Source organism: Mytilus californianus, unplaced genomic scaffold, assembly GCF_021869535.1.
Source record: "Mytilus californianus isolate M0D057914Y unplaced genomic scaffold, xbMytCali1.0.p SCAF_1, whole genome shotgun sequence".
Taxonomy (NCBI): domain Eukaryota; kingdom Metazoa; phylum Mollusca; class Bivalvia; order Mytilida; family Mytilidae; genus Mytilus; species Mytilus californianus.
The window spans coordinates 125303244-125321995 of NW_026262581.1; the positions used below are offsets into that span (position 1 = coordinate 125303244).

At 32.4% G+C, this 18752-nt stretch overlaps 1 protein-coding gene and 2 long non-coding RNA genes across 3 annotated transcripts in view; 1 reads left to right on the forward strand and 2 right to left on the reverse strand.

Annotated features, from left to right (window-relative positions):
- The window catches only part of LOC127733052 (uncharacterized), a 146181-nt gene that overhangs the window by 73112 nt on the left and 54317 nt on the right, over positions 1-18752 (forward strand). The window lies entirely within an intron of this gene.
- LOC127732900 (muscle, skeletal receptor tyrosine protein kinase-like) overlaps positions 1-18752 on the reverse strand; it is a 56885-nt gene that overhangs the window by 29184 nt on the left and 8949 nt on the right. The window contains exons 3-4 of the mRNA XM_052242110.1: positions 3385-4329; positions 1295-1564 (exon numbers count right to left, since the gene is read on the reverse strand). Of these exons, the coding sequence (XP_052098070.1) occupies positions 1295-1564; positions 3385-4329 (1215 nt within the window). The remainder of the gene's footprint in view (positions 1-1294; positions 1565-3384; positions 4330-18752) is intronic.
- Positions 8122-8424, reverse strand: LOC127733067 (uncharacterized). Its single transcript, XR_007996694.1, has 3 exons — positions 8386-8424; positions 8224-8277; positions 8122-8169 (listed from the first exon to the last, which is right to left on the reverse strand). It is a non-coding gene; the product is annotated as an uncharacterized LOC127733067 (long non-coding RNA).

Below are 18752 nucleotides of genomic sequence, written 5' to 3' on the forward strand. Positions count from 1 at the left end.
AAGCGAAAAATATCCAATGAAAAAAAGAGATGGGTCTATACAAAAAGATCTGTACTAAAGGCCTTTATACTATAATAGGGATATTTGAAAGTTCTATTCAGATAGTTTATCGTGAATTGTAAAAGTAAATAACATATCTATCTACTCAAATTTGTTCTGAATATGTATGTTACAATACAAAACTCTTCATAAATGAACATCACTCAAAAGGAATAAGTAAAACTATAAATTAAAACTTTTCACAAATATTCAACAACAAATTCATGATCAGAATTTCAAATAGATATCTGAATAAGAAAAAGATATAGCATTTGCAATTATGGCACAATGAATAACACCTTAAAATGCAAATATATTACTTTCTTTTCAATCTGATTTTAATTTAAAAGTGAAAAGATTTTCAGAACAGGGTATATAAACATAGGATAGGTGATTTTTCTGTCTCATTAAGTTTATTATGCTAATATTCTGATAAACCGGGTAGATTTTTATTTCATTTTATAGCTTCTTTGAAGTAAAGAAAAGAAATATTCTACACAAACAACCTATCCATATTTCACTTTCTACATGGACTATAAAATACTTCAAAAAGAAAATTTTATGACAAACGACCCTATGATACTTAAAGTTCATATGTCTTTTCAAATTTCCTTCATTAAAGCATTCTTTTGGTTGGGATTTTTACTTTGCAATTAAATGCATATAAATTTAACAATTTTGTAGAAGAGTGTCATAGTATTCTCATTTATTCCTTTTTACAGTATACTTAATAATCATCAAACACACCCACTGACATATGATATTAATATTACATAGATGAGACCATGGGAAAGGGGAATAAGCATCAAACACACCCACTGAAAATGATATCAGAAGTACAAAAAGAGTAAACATTAACTCCTTTAAGGAACACTGGAAAACTTTCTGAATTTTAAGACTACCTAAAACTTAAGGATCTTGATATTACATATTGTCAAGTAATCATTTGAGATAAATCAATTTAAATAAATCAATTTAGGTATGGTGATGTATTTTACTTGTCAAACTATCACTTGATCACCTTTCCCTATTTATGCATGTATTATGTTGGAATACATTGTATATATAGACTGTTTGTATTTCATCCTTCTGCTTTTGGGGTCCAAAGTGTGATATACTGTTCTTATTCATTCTTGATTTAACTTTTCTTGAAAATTGCCTTATTCTTTTTTCATAAACATCTAACCTGTAAATTGTCAAAGAACAGTACACTTCCCCCTACTAACATCATACATGACATAATAGCTATTCTTACTTTTCTTTCTAGGCTTCTTCATAGGTCTCCCCTTTTTAATGTCATTGATATCATTGATACATTCATATTCACAACAATCCATTCCTATCTTCCATACATAGTATGTACAGTTCCTGTCAGGACACTCAATGATTCGTACAGTTCTACATTGTTTAGAAGAATCACGACCACATGCACATAATTTGCAATTATCTTCCTTGTATGGTGCATACTCTTCTCCGTAATGGAAAATTTTTCCCTTCCAGTCTGTACATGTGATGTTTGGAACTTCTACAAAATTGAATAAATATTCATATCAATTTTATAGAAATCACTATTTTTGAAAATTAGAAATGTCTAAAAAGAAGTGAAAATAGAACTGCACATTTATGAATAACATACTATTGTCTGCCATCAAATGTGGATATTTTGTTTACAGCCATTCTGAATAAATAATTATACAAAAAAAAAAAGGAGATATGGTTTGATTGCCGAAAGACAACTATCCACCCGAGTTCAAATGAAATTGATGTAAGCAATTATGTATGTGTATGTTAATATGTTTGTGTCTCTTTCTTTTCCCTAGATGACAATGTCAAATATCAGTCTTGTCTATTTCCTTTAATTTTTACAGTTTTTTGCATTGATTTGTTTGTTGACTCCACTGTAACAGATTAGCCAAGCACTCACTTACACATGTTTAACCATACATTGTTAGTTCCAAGCCTGTAGTCCAGTGCTTGTGGTGTTCTTTTTGTTAGATTTGTTTTTGGTTTATTGTTGTTGATTAAATCCTTAAAAAGGAGATTTTTTTTTAATAGTTTATCTTAGTTGTAGATCATTTTTTATTGGTAAACATCTAAACTTTGCTTTTTGTGTGTTTTTTTCTGTGCATGTACTGATTTTGTGTCATGGATGGATACCCCATATCCTTTGTTTTTCTATTATGGTGACATGGAGACTTTGGTGAATAGTTGTATTATATGAAATTATACAACATGTACTATAATATTCTACTATGCTTTGACTGTAAGTGGTGCCATTCTCTCTTTGTAGTTACTGATTCAAATTTTACAAAATTGCACTTGTTACTTGCATGTTAAACCAAACTGATATTGTTTTGCTAGCTGATACAATAAGTAAAAGGTGCAGCAAGTCAACAATGTTAAGGAATGAACAGATACTTAGTAAAACGGTGTCTTGTAATTTTTTATTAGATCAAGTTGTTAATTGATAATAATTTAGTATCTTTTAAAGTCAAATGAGTAGTGATGGAGCTTCATAAGTATAATGTTGTTTTTTATAGGTTTGTTAAAAGTCTCTTTTAAAATATCTTCTTGCATACATACATGTAAATAACAATTGATCCATGATATATAATAAATTTCATAAACATTAATCTAAAAATTATTTGTTTTTATATTGTAAAATTGTGGAGATAAGCTAACAAATCTTATTTGTAGACCTGAGTAGTCTCCCATTTTTTCACAGTGTTACAGTTTTCTTTTATCATCAGTTATTTTGATAAAATCTGCCTACAATCTTTGTTAAAACACCAAAAAATAGCATATCATAAACTTTAAAGATAATAACTATTATTTTAACTCCAAATGGTCTTTTATTTGTAGTTTTAAAAATCATTATTACATTCTTTATCTGTATACAACTGATACTGCACTATGATTGCAGTCATTCATTACTGTTGGAGACAGAAGCAAAACATTGTGTAAGTATAATTTTTTGTTGGAATATGCACTATTACTGCTTCTTGCCAGAGTCTTGATGTTGGAGTTTGATATTAAAGTAAGATATTAGATTTGGCAATGTTGGGGAAGGGATATAGTCTTTTAAGGATTTGTTTGGTCCATACATAAAATATTTCATCTTGACCTTCATCAATGATTTAATTTTTTTTTTAAATGAGGGCAAACGCTGTTGTTTACAATGGCTCCATTTCTTTACAACTATATTACAATACTTTTTGTATTGAAGGTGAAATATTTTTACTTTCTTTTTAAACAATTTAGAAAATTTGCTAATCATGAAAACTATTGACTTCAATGTTGCAGGAAATTTGATCAATTCTATTAAACCAGCTCTATTTATCTTACCAGTGATTGGTTTTGTTGTTGTTAACTCTAATGTTACTATATCCTCTGTTACATTTCTATCTTCCTCATCACCAGAACTTTGATTCCACAAATTCTGTTGTATACTTTCATTTAAATGTCCTTTTTCTTCAACAGAACTTTCGTTGCCTATAGACTTGACATTCAAATGTTCAATAACTTCAACAGAACTTGCATTACCTCTAGATTTATCATCCAAATGTTCTCTAACTCCAACAGAACTTTCATTACCTCTAGATTTATCATCCAAATGTTCTCTAACTCCAACAGAACTTTCATTGCCAGCAGACTTAACATCCAAATCATCCCCAACTTCAACAGAACTTTTGTTGCCGATCAACTCTAGTGTGGTTATCTTAGCATGTTGATCTTCCACAGAATTCTGATTGGACATGACATCCCCTTTAACCATATCGACATGGTTAGTTGTATGGTCAAACTGTTTGATTGTTTTAGTGTCAATATTGTCTGCTAGAGGATTATTGTTAATAGCATCATTTTGTAACCCAGTCTTTCCTGGTTTCTGTTCTGTATCTGATTTGTCTGGTTGGTCAGATGTACTTTGAGATATTTGTGGTAACTGAGGTAGACTAGCTGGTTCTGATTGACCTGGTGTACTTTTACCTGGTATGGCTGGTGGACTAGAAGACTGTTTGTCAGACTGATCTGATGTGATGTTAAATACCTCTGATAGACTTGCAGAAACCTCCTCAGCTTTACTGTTAAGTATTTTAGAACATTTTGAACAGCACAAACTGTCATCTTCAAGGTCTGAACATTTAGAAGGACAAGTAATCTTTCTACAATTCTTTGGGGATCCATCATTACACAAGCAAACCTGACAGGTTTCGTTCTTGTAAATGGCAAATTCTTGGCCTGATGGAATGACTTCATTTTTCCAGTTGGAACATTCAAACTTTCTGTTGTCTGAAATACAAATATGAAATTTATTAAATGATTTTATAATTCTATTTTCTCTCTTTTGACCTAATTTTTAAAGACTGTGCTAGTTAACAACATGATGATTAATTGGAGGGTTATACAAGCTGTCAAAGTTCAATGTTTTATAGGCTTATTTTTGGTCTACATGTCTATTTATATACTTTTGATATTTTTACTTGTGGATCGGCACATACATACAAGGAAACACAACTAACATTATAAGACATCTGTACCATTTGTTCTTTGACAAGTTGTCAGATTCAGGCCATAATTGTACATGTTAATCTATAACTTGTATCAACACAAATATAACAGAAAAGAACCCAAGGAAATAGTAAAGATATGAAAATCAGGAATCTTGATCATAAAAAATTACTCATTACTCAGAGTACAAAATTTGTACTCAAAACACCAAATCCAGTATTTTGATTGGTTAATTTCTGAGCCTGAGTACGATAATCCTGCTCAACAATTTGTATGACCACAAGGCCAGGAATACATCAAATTTAAACGTTTTTTTCAGATTTTTTTAAAAACATTTTGATAAAATAACTTGTGTATAATTAATCCAATTAAACCAATACATAGTTAATACATTAAACACACAACACTCAATCAATCAGATTAAAGTTAATCATTTAAAATACACAATTTTGTATAATTGACAAGAGTTCGGAACAAGAATGGACAAGTAGAATAACTAATTTCTGAGATGACAAAAACAAACAACTTCAAAAGGTAAAGCTGTATTATCTTATCTTCTTGTTATAATGAATCCTGTCATATGTTTGAGACCTCTTTTTTTGCCACAATTTTTTAATTGTTTACCTACATAGTAAAAGCAATGATTTATATAGTAAGTAAAAGCAGACATGTAACATGTCTCTGGTAAAAGCATCACCACCCATTCTGCTTTACATGTTTACGAATTTTTAATTTCAAGTGAAAATTAACCACTTAAAAATGTACATATAGTTAGTGTCATCTACCATACACATTTAATACATAGATTACCAACCATAATCCTTGAAAGAATTTTTAAATATTTCATATTCAACAATTTTATCATCAGTTTTATGACAAGCAACAAATACTTGTTACACAGGTGTTAATGTAAAGATCAAAGGACCATACAGGTAGGTCGTTAAGGCATGATAGTGGGTGTTTTACATACCATCAAGTCATAAATAAACAGGTATAGACAGGTGAAAATTTATCTTACTCTTATATTTTTGTATTTTTAACTTTTAATTATAATACATCCATTAATCAGTGGGTTTTCTTCACTCAAAATTGACTTCATTTGTTCAAAAGATGAAATTTGATGAGAAATGACAATAAAAAAGGATACTTCTATCAAAGATACAGGTAATTCATACATATGACTGGAATGTTAAATATTTCATCTTCTATGCATCAACACAAAAATACAATTACTCATCTAAATCAGGTAAAGTTAAAATAATCTGTGGACAATGGCTTATCTTCATAGAGTTGGAATGACATTGCATTCAATTACATTTGAAGACTATGATTTTCCACTCTGTACCTGCTCCTGTTGGCTTAACAGTTTATATAATTTATGAAAACAGGGTCAAGTCAGGTAATCCATGTCAGACAGACAGACAGTACACTTAAGAATTACTAAATATAACTGACCTATTTCTCGTAGTCTCTGAAAAATTAACATAAGTACAAAAACTAAATATTGATCACTGAACAGTGAAAATGAGGTCAGGGTCAGTCAGGTGACCTTTCTTAGAGGTACAAATACATCTTGCAACAGTTGACCTATAACTCCTAAGAAAGTGTACAAGCATGTTGATTGTTCATTATCATATACTGAAAATAAGTTTTATAAATTGTTGCTGCTGCTGCTGCAGACAGGTTGGCATACATATAAATATAGAATTCTCTTTGATAGTGATGCTGGAAGCATGAGCAGAGAGTGATGTACAGACCATTACCCTCAATTGGTGATTTTTGGAGGTTGAGCAGGAAGAAAGGGAAACAGATCATTACCCTTATCTGATGATGCTGAGAGCATCAATAGAAAGAACAGAAACAGATCAAAACCCTTACCTATTGGAGCTAGGACCTTAAACTGGTGATGATGGGAGTATCAGTAGGGGATACACATACAATAATCCTCACCTGGTGATGATGGCAGTATGAGTAGATAGGGAATACACATACAATAACCCTTACCTAGTGATGATAGCAGTACGAGTAGATAGGGGATACACATACAATAACCCTCACCTAGTGATGATGGCAGTATGAGTAGATAGGGGATACACATACAATAACCCTTACCTAGTGATGATAGCAGTATGAGTAGTTAGGGGATACACATACAATAACCCTTACCTAGTGATGATGGCAGTATGAGTAGATAGCGGATATATATACAATAATCCTCACCTAGTGATGATGGAAGTATGAGTAGATAGGGGATACACATACAATAACCTAGACTTGCTACATGTCCCTTCCTTATTATTTTTTTTTAATTTTGCCCCTTTAACAATTTTACTGCTATAACTAGGAGATTACCATTATACTGACATCTGCAGAGGAAGGCTTTCTCCAAGGGCAATCAGTATACTGGAAGTTAACAGTAAACATATAAATTAGTAAGAAAGAAATAAAAGAAAGGGAATTGTAGCAAGTCTAACAATAACCCTCACCTAGTGATGATAGCAGTATGAGTAGATAGGGGATACACATACAATAATCCTCACCTAGTGATGATGGCAGTATGAGTAGATAGGGGATACACATACAATAACCCTTACCTAGTGATGATGGCAGTATGAGTAGATAGGGGATACACATACAATAACCCTCACCTAGTGATGATGGCAGTATGAGTAGATAAGGGATACACATACAATAACCCTCACCTAGTGATGATGGCAGTATGAGTAGATAGGGGATATATATACAATAATCCTCACCTAGTGATGATAGCAGTATGAGTAGATAGGGGATACACATACAATAATCCTCACCTAGTGATGATGGCAGTATGAGTAGATAGGGGATATATACAATAATCCTCACCTAGTGATGATGGCAGTATGAGTAGATAGGGGATACACATACAATAACCCTTACCTAGTGATGATGGCAGTATGAGTAGATGGGGGATACACATACAATAATCCTCACCTAGTGATGATGGAAGTATGAGTAGATAGGGGATACACATACAATAATCCTCACCTAGTGATGATGGCAGTATGAGTAGATAGGGGATATATACAATAATCCTCACCTAGTGATGATGGCAGTATGAGTAGATAGGGGATACACATACAATAACCCTTACCTAGTGATGATGGCAGTATGAGTAGATGGGGGATACACATACAATAATCCTCACCTAGTGATGATGGCAGTATGAGTAGATAGGGGATACACATACAATAACCCTCACCTGGTGATGATGGCAGTATGAGTAGATAGGGGATACACATACAATAAGTGAATAACCCTCACCTAGTGATGATGGCAGTATGAGTAGATAGGGGATATATACAATAATCCTCACCTAGTGATGATGGCAGTATGCGTAGATAGGGATACACATACAATAACCCTCACCTATAGATGATGGCAGTATGAGTAGATAAGGGATACACATACAATAATCCTCACCTAGTGATGATGGCAGTATGAGTAGATAGGGGATACACATACAATAACCCTTACCTAGTGATGATGGCAGTATGAGTAGATAGGGGATACACATACGATAACCCTTACCTAGTGATGATAGCAGTATGAGTAGATAGGGGATACACATACAATAACCCTCACCTATAGATGATGGCAGTATGAGTAGATAGGGGATACACATACAATAATCCTCACCTGGTGATGATGGCAGTATGAGTAGATAGGGGATACACATACAATAACCCTTACCTAGTGATGATAGCAGTATGAGTAGATAGGGGATACACATACAATAACCCTCACCTATAGATGATGGCAGTATGAGTAGATAGGGGATACACATACGATAATCCTTACCTGGTGATGATGGCAGTATGAGTAGATAGGGGATACACATACGATAACCCTTACCTAGTGATGATGGCAGTATGAGTAGATAGGGGATACACATACAATAACCGTCACCTAGTGATGATGGCAGTATGAGTAGATAGGGTATACACATACAATAACCCTTACCTAGTGATGATGGCAGTATGAGTAGATAGGGGATACACATACAATAATCCTCACCTAGTGATGATGGCAGTATGAGTAGATAGGGGATACACATACAATAACCGTCACCTAGTGATGATGGCAGTATGAGTAGATAGGGGATACACACACAATAATCCTCACCTAGTGATGATGGCAGTATGAGTAGATAGGGGATACACATACAATAATCCTCACCTAGTGATGATGGCAGTATGAGTAGATAGGGGATACACATACAATAACCCTCACCTAGTGATGATGGCAGTATTAGAGGAGAGAAATGCAAGGCATAACTATTGACTGATGATGCTAGGAGCAGGATAAGATAGAGGAGTAACAGGTCATAACCCTTAGCTGGTGATGATGGGGGTATGAGCAGAGAGTGCAGAAACAGATCATAAACCTTTAGCTGGTGGTGCTGTTAGAATGAAAAGAGAGAAGAGAAACAGAATTATAACCTCTAGCTGAGAATGTGTTGAGCATGAGCAGAGGCAAGAAACAGATCATAACCAATAGCTGATTATTCTTAGAGTATAACATTGGTAAAGAGGAGAAAAAAAGATAAAAACCCATAGCTTGTGATGCTGAGAGCATGAGCAGAAAGGGGAAGGTGGGAGACAGTTCATAACTTATAGCTGATTATTCTAAGAGTATAACATTGGTAGAGAGGAGAGAAAAAGATCAAAATCATCAGCTTGTGATGCTGACAGCACGAGAGGAGAGAAAAAGATCATAACACTAAGTTTGTGCTTCTGGGAGCATGAGCAGAGAGAAGAGAAACATATAATAACCCTTAACTAGTGATACCAGGAGCATCAGCAAAGGGTTATAAACAGATCATAACCTGCAGCTGGTGATATTGGAATGAGCAGAGAAAAGAGAAACAGATCATAACCTGCAGCTGGTGATATTGGAATGAGCAGAGAAAAGAGAAACGGATCATAACCTGCAGCTGGTGATATTGGAATGAGCAGAGAAGAGAGAAAAAGATCATAACCTGTAACTTGTGATACTAGGATGAGCAGAGAGGAGAGAAAAAGATCATACCCTGCAGCTTGTGATACTGGGAGCATGAGTAGAGAGGAGAGAAAAAGATCATAATCTGCAGCTTGTGATGCTCAGGGAACATGATTAGAGAGGAAAGATCATAACCTGCAGCTGGTGATACTGGAATGAGCAGAGAAGAGAGAAAAAGAACATAACCTGTAACTTGTGATACTAGGATGAGCAGAGAGGAGAGAAAAAGATCATACCCTGCAGCTTGTGATACTGGGAGCATGAGTAGAGAGGAGAGAAAAAGATCATAACCTGCAGCTTGTGATGCTCAGGGAACATGATTAGAGAGGAAAGATCATAACCTGCAGCTGGTGATACTAGGAGCATGAGCAGAGAGGAAAGATCATAACCTGCAGCTGGTGATACTAGGAGCATGAGCAGAGAGGAAAGATCATAACCTGCAGCTGGTGATACTAGGAGCATGAGCAGAGAGGAAAGATCATAACCTGCAGCTGGTGATACTAGGAGCATGAGTAGAGAGGAAAGGTCATAACCTGCAGCTGGTGATACTAGGAGTATGAGCAGAGAGGAAAGATCATAACCTGCAGTTGGTGATACTAGGAGCAAGAGTAGAGAGGAGAGAAACAGATGATAGCCTGCAGCTGGTGATGATGGGAGCATAAGTAGAGAGGAAAGAGAAACAGATGATAGCCTGCAGCTGGTGATACTGGGAGCCTGAGCAGAGAGCAGGATAATAAATCATTACCATAGCGGGAGCAGAGAGGAGAGAAACAGATCATAACCCTTAGTTTGTGCTTCATTGGGCATGAACAGAGAGGGCATAAACAGATAATAACCTTTGTAACATGAATGGTAATTTTTCCTTATAAATTCATCATTTCCTTTTAACTTCGGTTATTTTTAGAGGAGTGCGTTAACTGAATGATTTTTTAGTTTTTGCACTCTCCAATCCCCCGTTGACCACATCTCGTTGAAATAGCAAAGAATGGGAGGAGCTTAAACCAGTGCTCTAACTTCCATCTAGGAAGTTGTTAATGCACAGTCTGGCTTCGCCTCCTTCGAGAAGTAAATAATGAAAGAATAAAACAGAATGTAGTAGAAATGACTTTCCTACTGTTATTTTGGTTGGATTTCTGTTTTTATCGTGTCGAAATTAATAATATTCTAAAATAAATGTGCTTCGCCGAGCACAGCTGGATACGACCACTGAACAGTTGGGGCAAAAATGGACACAAATTATATTCAAGCTTGATACAGGTCTGAATTTGGATTGTAATTAAATATTTGACAGGTTTCTGACACAGAATAAATGTAGTCAAAGAACTTGAAATTGGTTATAATGATTTGAATTTATATTCAATTGAAGATTTCTTGCTGCTCACTGTGCTGTTGTGCAATACATAGTAAATCTGTTTTCAGACTATATACAAAGAATTAGCAAAATAAATTGTGACCCCAAATTTTTCTTTTGAAAAATTGATAATTTCTTAAATCTTGTTGACCCCCCCCCCCCCCCCCCCCCTCTCCCCCCTCCTACAAAAAAAAAATTTTTTGAAGAAATTTTCTTTTGTAAAATGTGGTACAATTTAAGAGACATCCACACACTTAAACACAACATATTGTCTGAAAACTAGAAAAATGCTTGTTTTGGCCCCTTATTCCTGAACGGTTGGGACCATCACCCCCAAAAACAATCCCAACCTTCCTTTTGTGGTATTGAACCTTTTGCTTAAATTTCATAGAGATCCATACACTTAAACTAAAGTTATTGTCCGGAAACAAAATGTCTTCGGACGACAACAACATAAGCAATATAGGAACACAAATTTTTTTGCGGTTGTATGGAAATATATGTCACTGGATGTTTAGTAATTTTCTCCATTTCATAAAGGTCTATCTCCGTGCATCGATCATGCTTCAAATATTTGCCCTTGGAACTTACTCGCCATCAACAACCATTCCAATCAATTAACCGATCATTTTACAGATGTTGGAAATGGAAAAATAGTATTAATTACTTTCATATATTAGTATTGGAAAATTTTTCCTTCTTATCACAACGTTTAAACTCCTTTGAAACTACACATCCTTTCGGGTTTGAAGGCACATAAACATCGAATAAAATTTTGCATCTACCCCCCCCCCCCCCCCCCCCCCCCCTCCCCAAGAATTTTCGGGGAGACAAAACTATTCAATAACACATAAATGGCTATCTAGTCTGAATTCATTTAAATGTACCTCTGTATCTGAAATACAAATCCAATTGTCATCTGCTGCATGTGTTAATTTTCTGAAAATCAAATATAGTATCACCCCACTATTTGATTGACATATATTGAAAAGTACAGTCAAGTTTTATTGGTCAGCATTTAACCTTTGACATGTGTCATAGCCCATTAATGTTACAAATCATATATAGCCAAGCCTTACTCATTAACATATTTAATCCACTCAAAGCTCGATTTTGTTAATTAATTACGTTAGTTGGTAAAAGACATGCTCTATATATATAACTTAGCTGGTGATACAAAGAGCATGAGCAGTTATATAACCCTTAACATGTGATACTGGGAGCATTAGCAGAGAGATGATAAACATTCAATACTAACCCTCAGCTGATGGTGCTGGGAGCATGAGCAGAAAGGAGAGAAACAGAATATAACCCTGGCAATAATGGAAGCTTAAAATGTCAATACTGTCATAAACTTTGTATTTTTCTAAGTATCATTGTATCAAATGTTCATAAGGTCAATAAATAGGACAAAATAATCCACATTGTCATAATAAAATTGTAGACTTTCTAATTGCAAGTTTCTGGATGTAATGGAATTTAAACCTTTTTCATTATATACAAATACACTATGTGACTGCAAAACAATCATTATATTTGTGGGTTTTTCTTTCAGCTAGATAGTTTTCCCTCTAGAAATTTCCAATAGCCTTTAAGCAAACAGCTAATTCTAAATAGCATTGTGTTGCTTGTACAGCATAAGGGTTCACCAAAACTTCTTTTTAAAATTTTTAGAAATTAATTTCTACTAAGAACAGGGCAATAATTACAGAATCAGTGTTTCATGATGTTACAATGCCCTAGGTAGAATATTTTATAATATCTGACAATTTTTTTTGAAAGGAATTTTTAAAAAGTAATAAAAGAAATATTTTGTTTCGATAAATTCTTTACTGTCATCTCATCATGTCATCAATGTAGATAACATACACATTTATTTACATGAAATATAAAGGAAAATTTGAATAAATTCATCATTTACCTTTTTTTCTGTTGTCTAAAGCATGCATATTTAATTTCAACAAAAAGAAAATTTGAGCAAATTTATCATTTTCTGTCATTTTTAACAACATTTATATTTTACAATAAACAAAGATAAAATTGCCACACTCCATCATTTTAGTGCAGTTTTACAAGATGGATGATCTTTTTAAAGAGACGATTTGTCTGTACTGCATGCCTCTACATATTTATATACCATTATAGGTTAAATGTTCTCTAGCATAAAAGATCAAATTTCAGAGTATATATACCAAATGGATTATCCACTTTTAACCTTCAACCTTTTCATATCATTTGCCACCATAAATTAATTGAAATATACCTGATAATGCAAGTATTGTCCTAAATTCAAAGTTTTAAAGGTTAAATAAATTCAGTGTTTAATTAGTTCAGCAAAAATTTTGAAGGTGAGTTTCCCAAAATAAAAGCAGGGATAATCATCATATTGTGTACATGTCATGCTGTCCATTAAGGGCCCTTGATTGGAATAATAAATATTCTTATTCTTATTGTTTATGAAATGTTTGAAGCACACTTTGGAAAGGAATATAATGTCAAATCAATTATGAATATATATGCAAGTTATAGTTGCCTTGAATCGCCAAAGAATCAAATATTGTAAATGTAGAAAGTTTGGCGATGTTAATCGCAATAATAAAGGCAAGCAAAATTTTGTGAATTTACAGTAGTAAAGTTAAAATTTTCTTTGGATTATCTTGAATTTAATGACAGGGCTGAAGGGAATAATAACATCTTAGACTCTCAGGATAATCTCAAACACTAAAGATGAAGTTTTCAATTATATATTTAGGTGTTTTTCTTTGGCCTTACACTGCTGCTCAAAAACCTATAGATGGCCAGATGAAATCATTGCAAAACTCAAATCTGCATTATTTCAAGGTCTTAATGAAAATTATAAACAGTTAATCAAAAAATCTCTGTCAACTAAAATGTAAAAAGTAAGCTAGATAACATTTTTCTGTTATTGTATCTTCAATCTCTAATTTAATAGCTAGACAAATTCATTGGATATAAGAGTGTTTGTCTTTCTTATATTTTCTATAGCAAGAAAACCATGCAATGAATGTTTTAATGTACATTTAAACAGGAGCAGGAATAAAAATGTTCTAACTGTTATCAAAACTATTTAAAAAGAAATCAATTATCTATATAATATATAAACATTTTTGTTCTCACATTTAAAATAAACAGAGGGTTAGAGAGTACAAAGTTATTTACAGTATCACTATACGATTACCAATCACAAACTATTTGCTTTATTGAATACCACAATTGATCGATTTTAAAATCTTAAATCTTTTGTTCCTATATTTGGTTGTCTATGATCATCTGACGTATTTAACATTCCTATCCTATTAAAATTAAGAAATCTTTAAAGAAATCTACTCGTGCATTAAAACAGTTACGTTGAACCTATTGGCAGATTTATCCTAATACGATAGTGTTTATAGAAGGAATTCATATTATACGAGTTCTGGAGTTAGGCCAATGTACATAGTAATAAATGTAATGAAATAATAATAATTGGTCTATAGCTTTCTTCTTACAATATCTACCTATGTCAATATTTTTGGATAAAGAGCTACCAAAATCTTAAAATGACTGATTTGTTTAGTTTCAAAATATTTATACAAGATTTTTCTATATCGCCTTATCAGGTCTTTATTTCTATATATATATGTCTGAGGTCGCTAAAGTCAAATGTTGGCCAGGTTTGAGAATGTGATACTCATTTTTAACTGACCTTTTTTTGATGGTGGGAAAATGATGGCTAATATCTGATACCTATCAACACTTTATATAAATGATATTCAATTTATCTTTATAATTCTTAACATTATAATGGCCAATAACAATATATATTCATTCTTGTATCCTTTAAGGTAAAACATATAAAGAGAAGGGGATCCTAAATGTTAGATGTAAAAATTAACACTCTAAATTTTGTGCATATGTTTTTATATTGTTGCAATCAATTATCAAAAACAGCCATAACCAATGCACTAAGAGTGCAAACAGAGAGAAATGGTTCATTGACTTGTTCAAACCAATAAAATGATTGATTGACACATTCAAACCAATAAAATAATTGATTGACACATTCAAACCAATATAATGATTGATTGGCATAATTTTGTTATTGATTGATTGATGCTTTAGTTCACCTTTACCCAAAAGGCTATATTGCAGGAGAGCTTAATTGAATATTTACACAAAGCAGACATGATGAACAAATGAAATCTTATATACACCAATCAACTATATGTATATATCATCTATTTAGTAATTACAATCTAATACAGTACAGATTCTTATTTCATAGCAAGGAATAGGAATATAAAAATAGATATACAATAGATTTGTTCATAAGACAGCAACTTGGCAGGAAAAAACCCTGAAAGTTATCCTGAGGTTTACGTTTCAACAGACAAGGATCTTTACCTTATGAAAATGATTTGTGAATAAATTCAACAAATATTACCTACTATACATATATGATCTACCGCATCCTCACCAAATTCCTAAATGGACAAACAAATACTTAGAAATAAGCTAGGTTTTGTGAATACAGACACCTGGTATCAATGATGTTTGGTCAATCTTTGTTCCATAGAGGCAAATAAATGTTTCTTATCATTGTTATGATTTTTCCTGTTATTGGAAATAAATGTCTACCTTTAATATCTAAATACCATTCTATGATCAGTGACAATATGTGGCACTGATCTGATATCATTCCCCTAAGCCATACTTTATTTTACAACATTCCCTGCCACAAATCATTATCAGACCACCCTAAAACAATGACTGTCAAACAATACCATTAATCCCCCATCCAGACCAATATTTTCTGATAGAAGTGTTGATATACAGTATATTCAGCTGTTTAACTAATTGTTTAAGCATGGATTTATAACCTTTTATTGATGTTCTATGAACATAAGTACATGATAAATAGTGGTAATACACATCCTTATCAGAGGACCCCCACTGTCCAGTGTAGAGTGACCACTGGTCAGTAATGATCTATTAATTATCCCTGGCCTTTGTCTGTGTAAGTGTCCAGTAGAGAAACTGACTGTGAAATTGTTAATGATGAAAAAGTATCTGTCATAGATACTATTAATTATTAGAGGTTTCCGTAGGTGTAGATTTTGTGAATCACCAAAGAGGTTGGGCAGACTTCTCAATTGTGGATAAACAGTTTGAACAAAGACTATTTTTTGGACAAACACAACTGAAAAATATTATTATAACAATAAAATATCTAACAAATGAACACTTCCATATGATATAAAACAAGTGTTCAGAATCTGTGAAATAATGCACAAAGGCAACTACTAAAAACGAAATTGAAAAACAACTACTGGTAGATCTTTCATGTGAAAGCTTTGTTCAGGGCCAAGGACAAAATTTAAGGCAAATAAAAAATTGAAATAAATTGTTGAAAGTTTTTTCATTTTGGCATTTAAAGTAATATTATCCAATGAACTCCAAAACTCTTGACAAAGGCCTACAAATTAACAACACTTTTTACAATTTAGCAAACATTTGTTTTAAAAATATACAAAATTAATTTTACAAAAGCCACTTTACAGAATGCTACAACAGGTATAAATATGTCCTACAATATGATTTAATAATGTTGCTTTTAGGGAAATAATAAAATATCTTTTAACATTAACATTCCATAAATAATTACCAGTTAGAGTAGTTGAAATTAATTCAGGAATTTTTAGCTTATATTTCTTTTGAATGATTTTTCGATTTGTGCAAGAATTTTATATGCATTTCATTCTACTTTAAATTAAACTATTTTTTCCCTTATTTCAAAGAGAGAAAAAGACGGAGAATTTCCTGATAAAATCAAATTGATTTGAATATAACTTGAAATAACCTTTGTTATTGAATATATTGAGGATTCTCTATTGTGGCGAGAACATGTTAACCATACTGTTACACAAATATGGGACGACCTGACTACAATTGACAAAATTTCTATAGTAATGGGCAGCTAAATATGGTAAAACACTCTTCCCTAATATGGCACATATTCACACAAGAAAAGTTTTATCGTAGAATTCTTCCGCTATTAAAGATTATTTAATGTTTGCCATTGACAGAAGTTTTATTGAGAATGACAGCGGGGAATGGTCTTACAAACTTTAAGCTGATCAGAGAACATAGGTCCTCCTTTATGCTACCTATTCTAACTTTGAAAACAGGAGTGTTTTACATAATGTTCAACCAAAAACAAATAAATTGTGTGTGTAAATTCTATAATTTATGGATGTAAATGGTTTTATGATACAATATTTTATTATAATTTATTGAAATCTCAACAAAACACAAACAGTTAAACTTGACATATCTTCTGTAACTCCACAGAGATGAAAATCAACCATAAAAACTCATGACACCTACTCAGAATGGTGAACTTTTTCTTTCTAAATCTACTTCTACTTTAAAATGATCAAATCCCAAAATTTTAAAGATCATGGAGAACTTCATGCACAGATTAATACTGGTATATAAATTTTCTGTAGTATTTTTTTTGGTGGTACAAACGTTCACACTAACTGGCATTTGCTATCAATTTCAGTATGCACAAATATAATCTTCAATAAGTACATATGACACTAGAAGTCATGGAAATGAAATGCATGAAAAAAATACCAACATCTTGTCTTAAAAGTGCCCAAACAGAACAGAAATATTGTCATCAAGCAATCATTTATATATTCTATATGCAAAAATAAAATGAAAATTGTTAAAAAGTATATAGACCCTAAATTTTAGACTCTTTTAATAATAATTTAGTAAAAGTTTGTGAAGTAAATTTCTCCAGGCTTCCTTGAGTAAGTGTGTGACAAGAGAAAAAAATGCTTATTTCCAATGATTAAAGTCCCATAACTCTGGATTCTGGAACAGCATGCCTTTTAAGGAAAATTGTCAAAAAGTTTACAGAACCTCAGATGACCATACTGAATAATGGACTGGTTCAAGATATTTTTATTTTAAAATTCTGATATTTATTCAATTATTTGGATGAAATTTTAAAGTTTTTTTCATCTGTTGCATGCCTGTTTAACTGATACAACCACATGATTAACTCTTTTCCTAGCACTTCATTAACCTCACCTCGAATAGATTTATCTTTAGAAATTGTCGTAAATAAATTAACATAGGAAATATAATACTCAGATTTGTATTTATTTTATTACTAACATTTACCACTGGGAAGTCCTTTTTAACCATACTTTGAAAAGGATATAAATGGCTCTGTTATCAAAATTTATACATAAATGTAATCTACCACCATTTAAGTCCTGAAAAAACTAGATTTTAACATCGATCATCAAAAATACTTAAATTTCAATCTGTGTTTCTCAAGATCTCATTAGGCATTGTGGCAATTCAAAGTCCGAAATGTTGTTCAATTTAACATAAAATTTGAATAAGATATTTAAATTAAAGCTTTGTAACACCATATTTTTGGTGAATACAATAATTCAAACTATTTTATAAATATGTAACGATTGTAATGACATTTAGTATGACTTATATACATATCTAACTGTCTCTCCCATGGAGTATTATTATTTATGTGCCATTGTTTAACAGGACCTCTCTCGGCACATAGGTCAATTAACAATTAATTTCTCAGCTAACACCCAAGTGTTGTGTGTAATTTAGTTTAATGCACTTCAAGATGTACAAAATGCACTTATTATTAAAAGTTAGTCTGAATTCAAAATTTTGTTGTGTGATTTAACTTTATTATCTTTAACTTTAAAATTTCTTAGAAACTTAAATGAATCAGGTAGATGACATTCTTAATCTGCACCCAAAA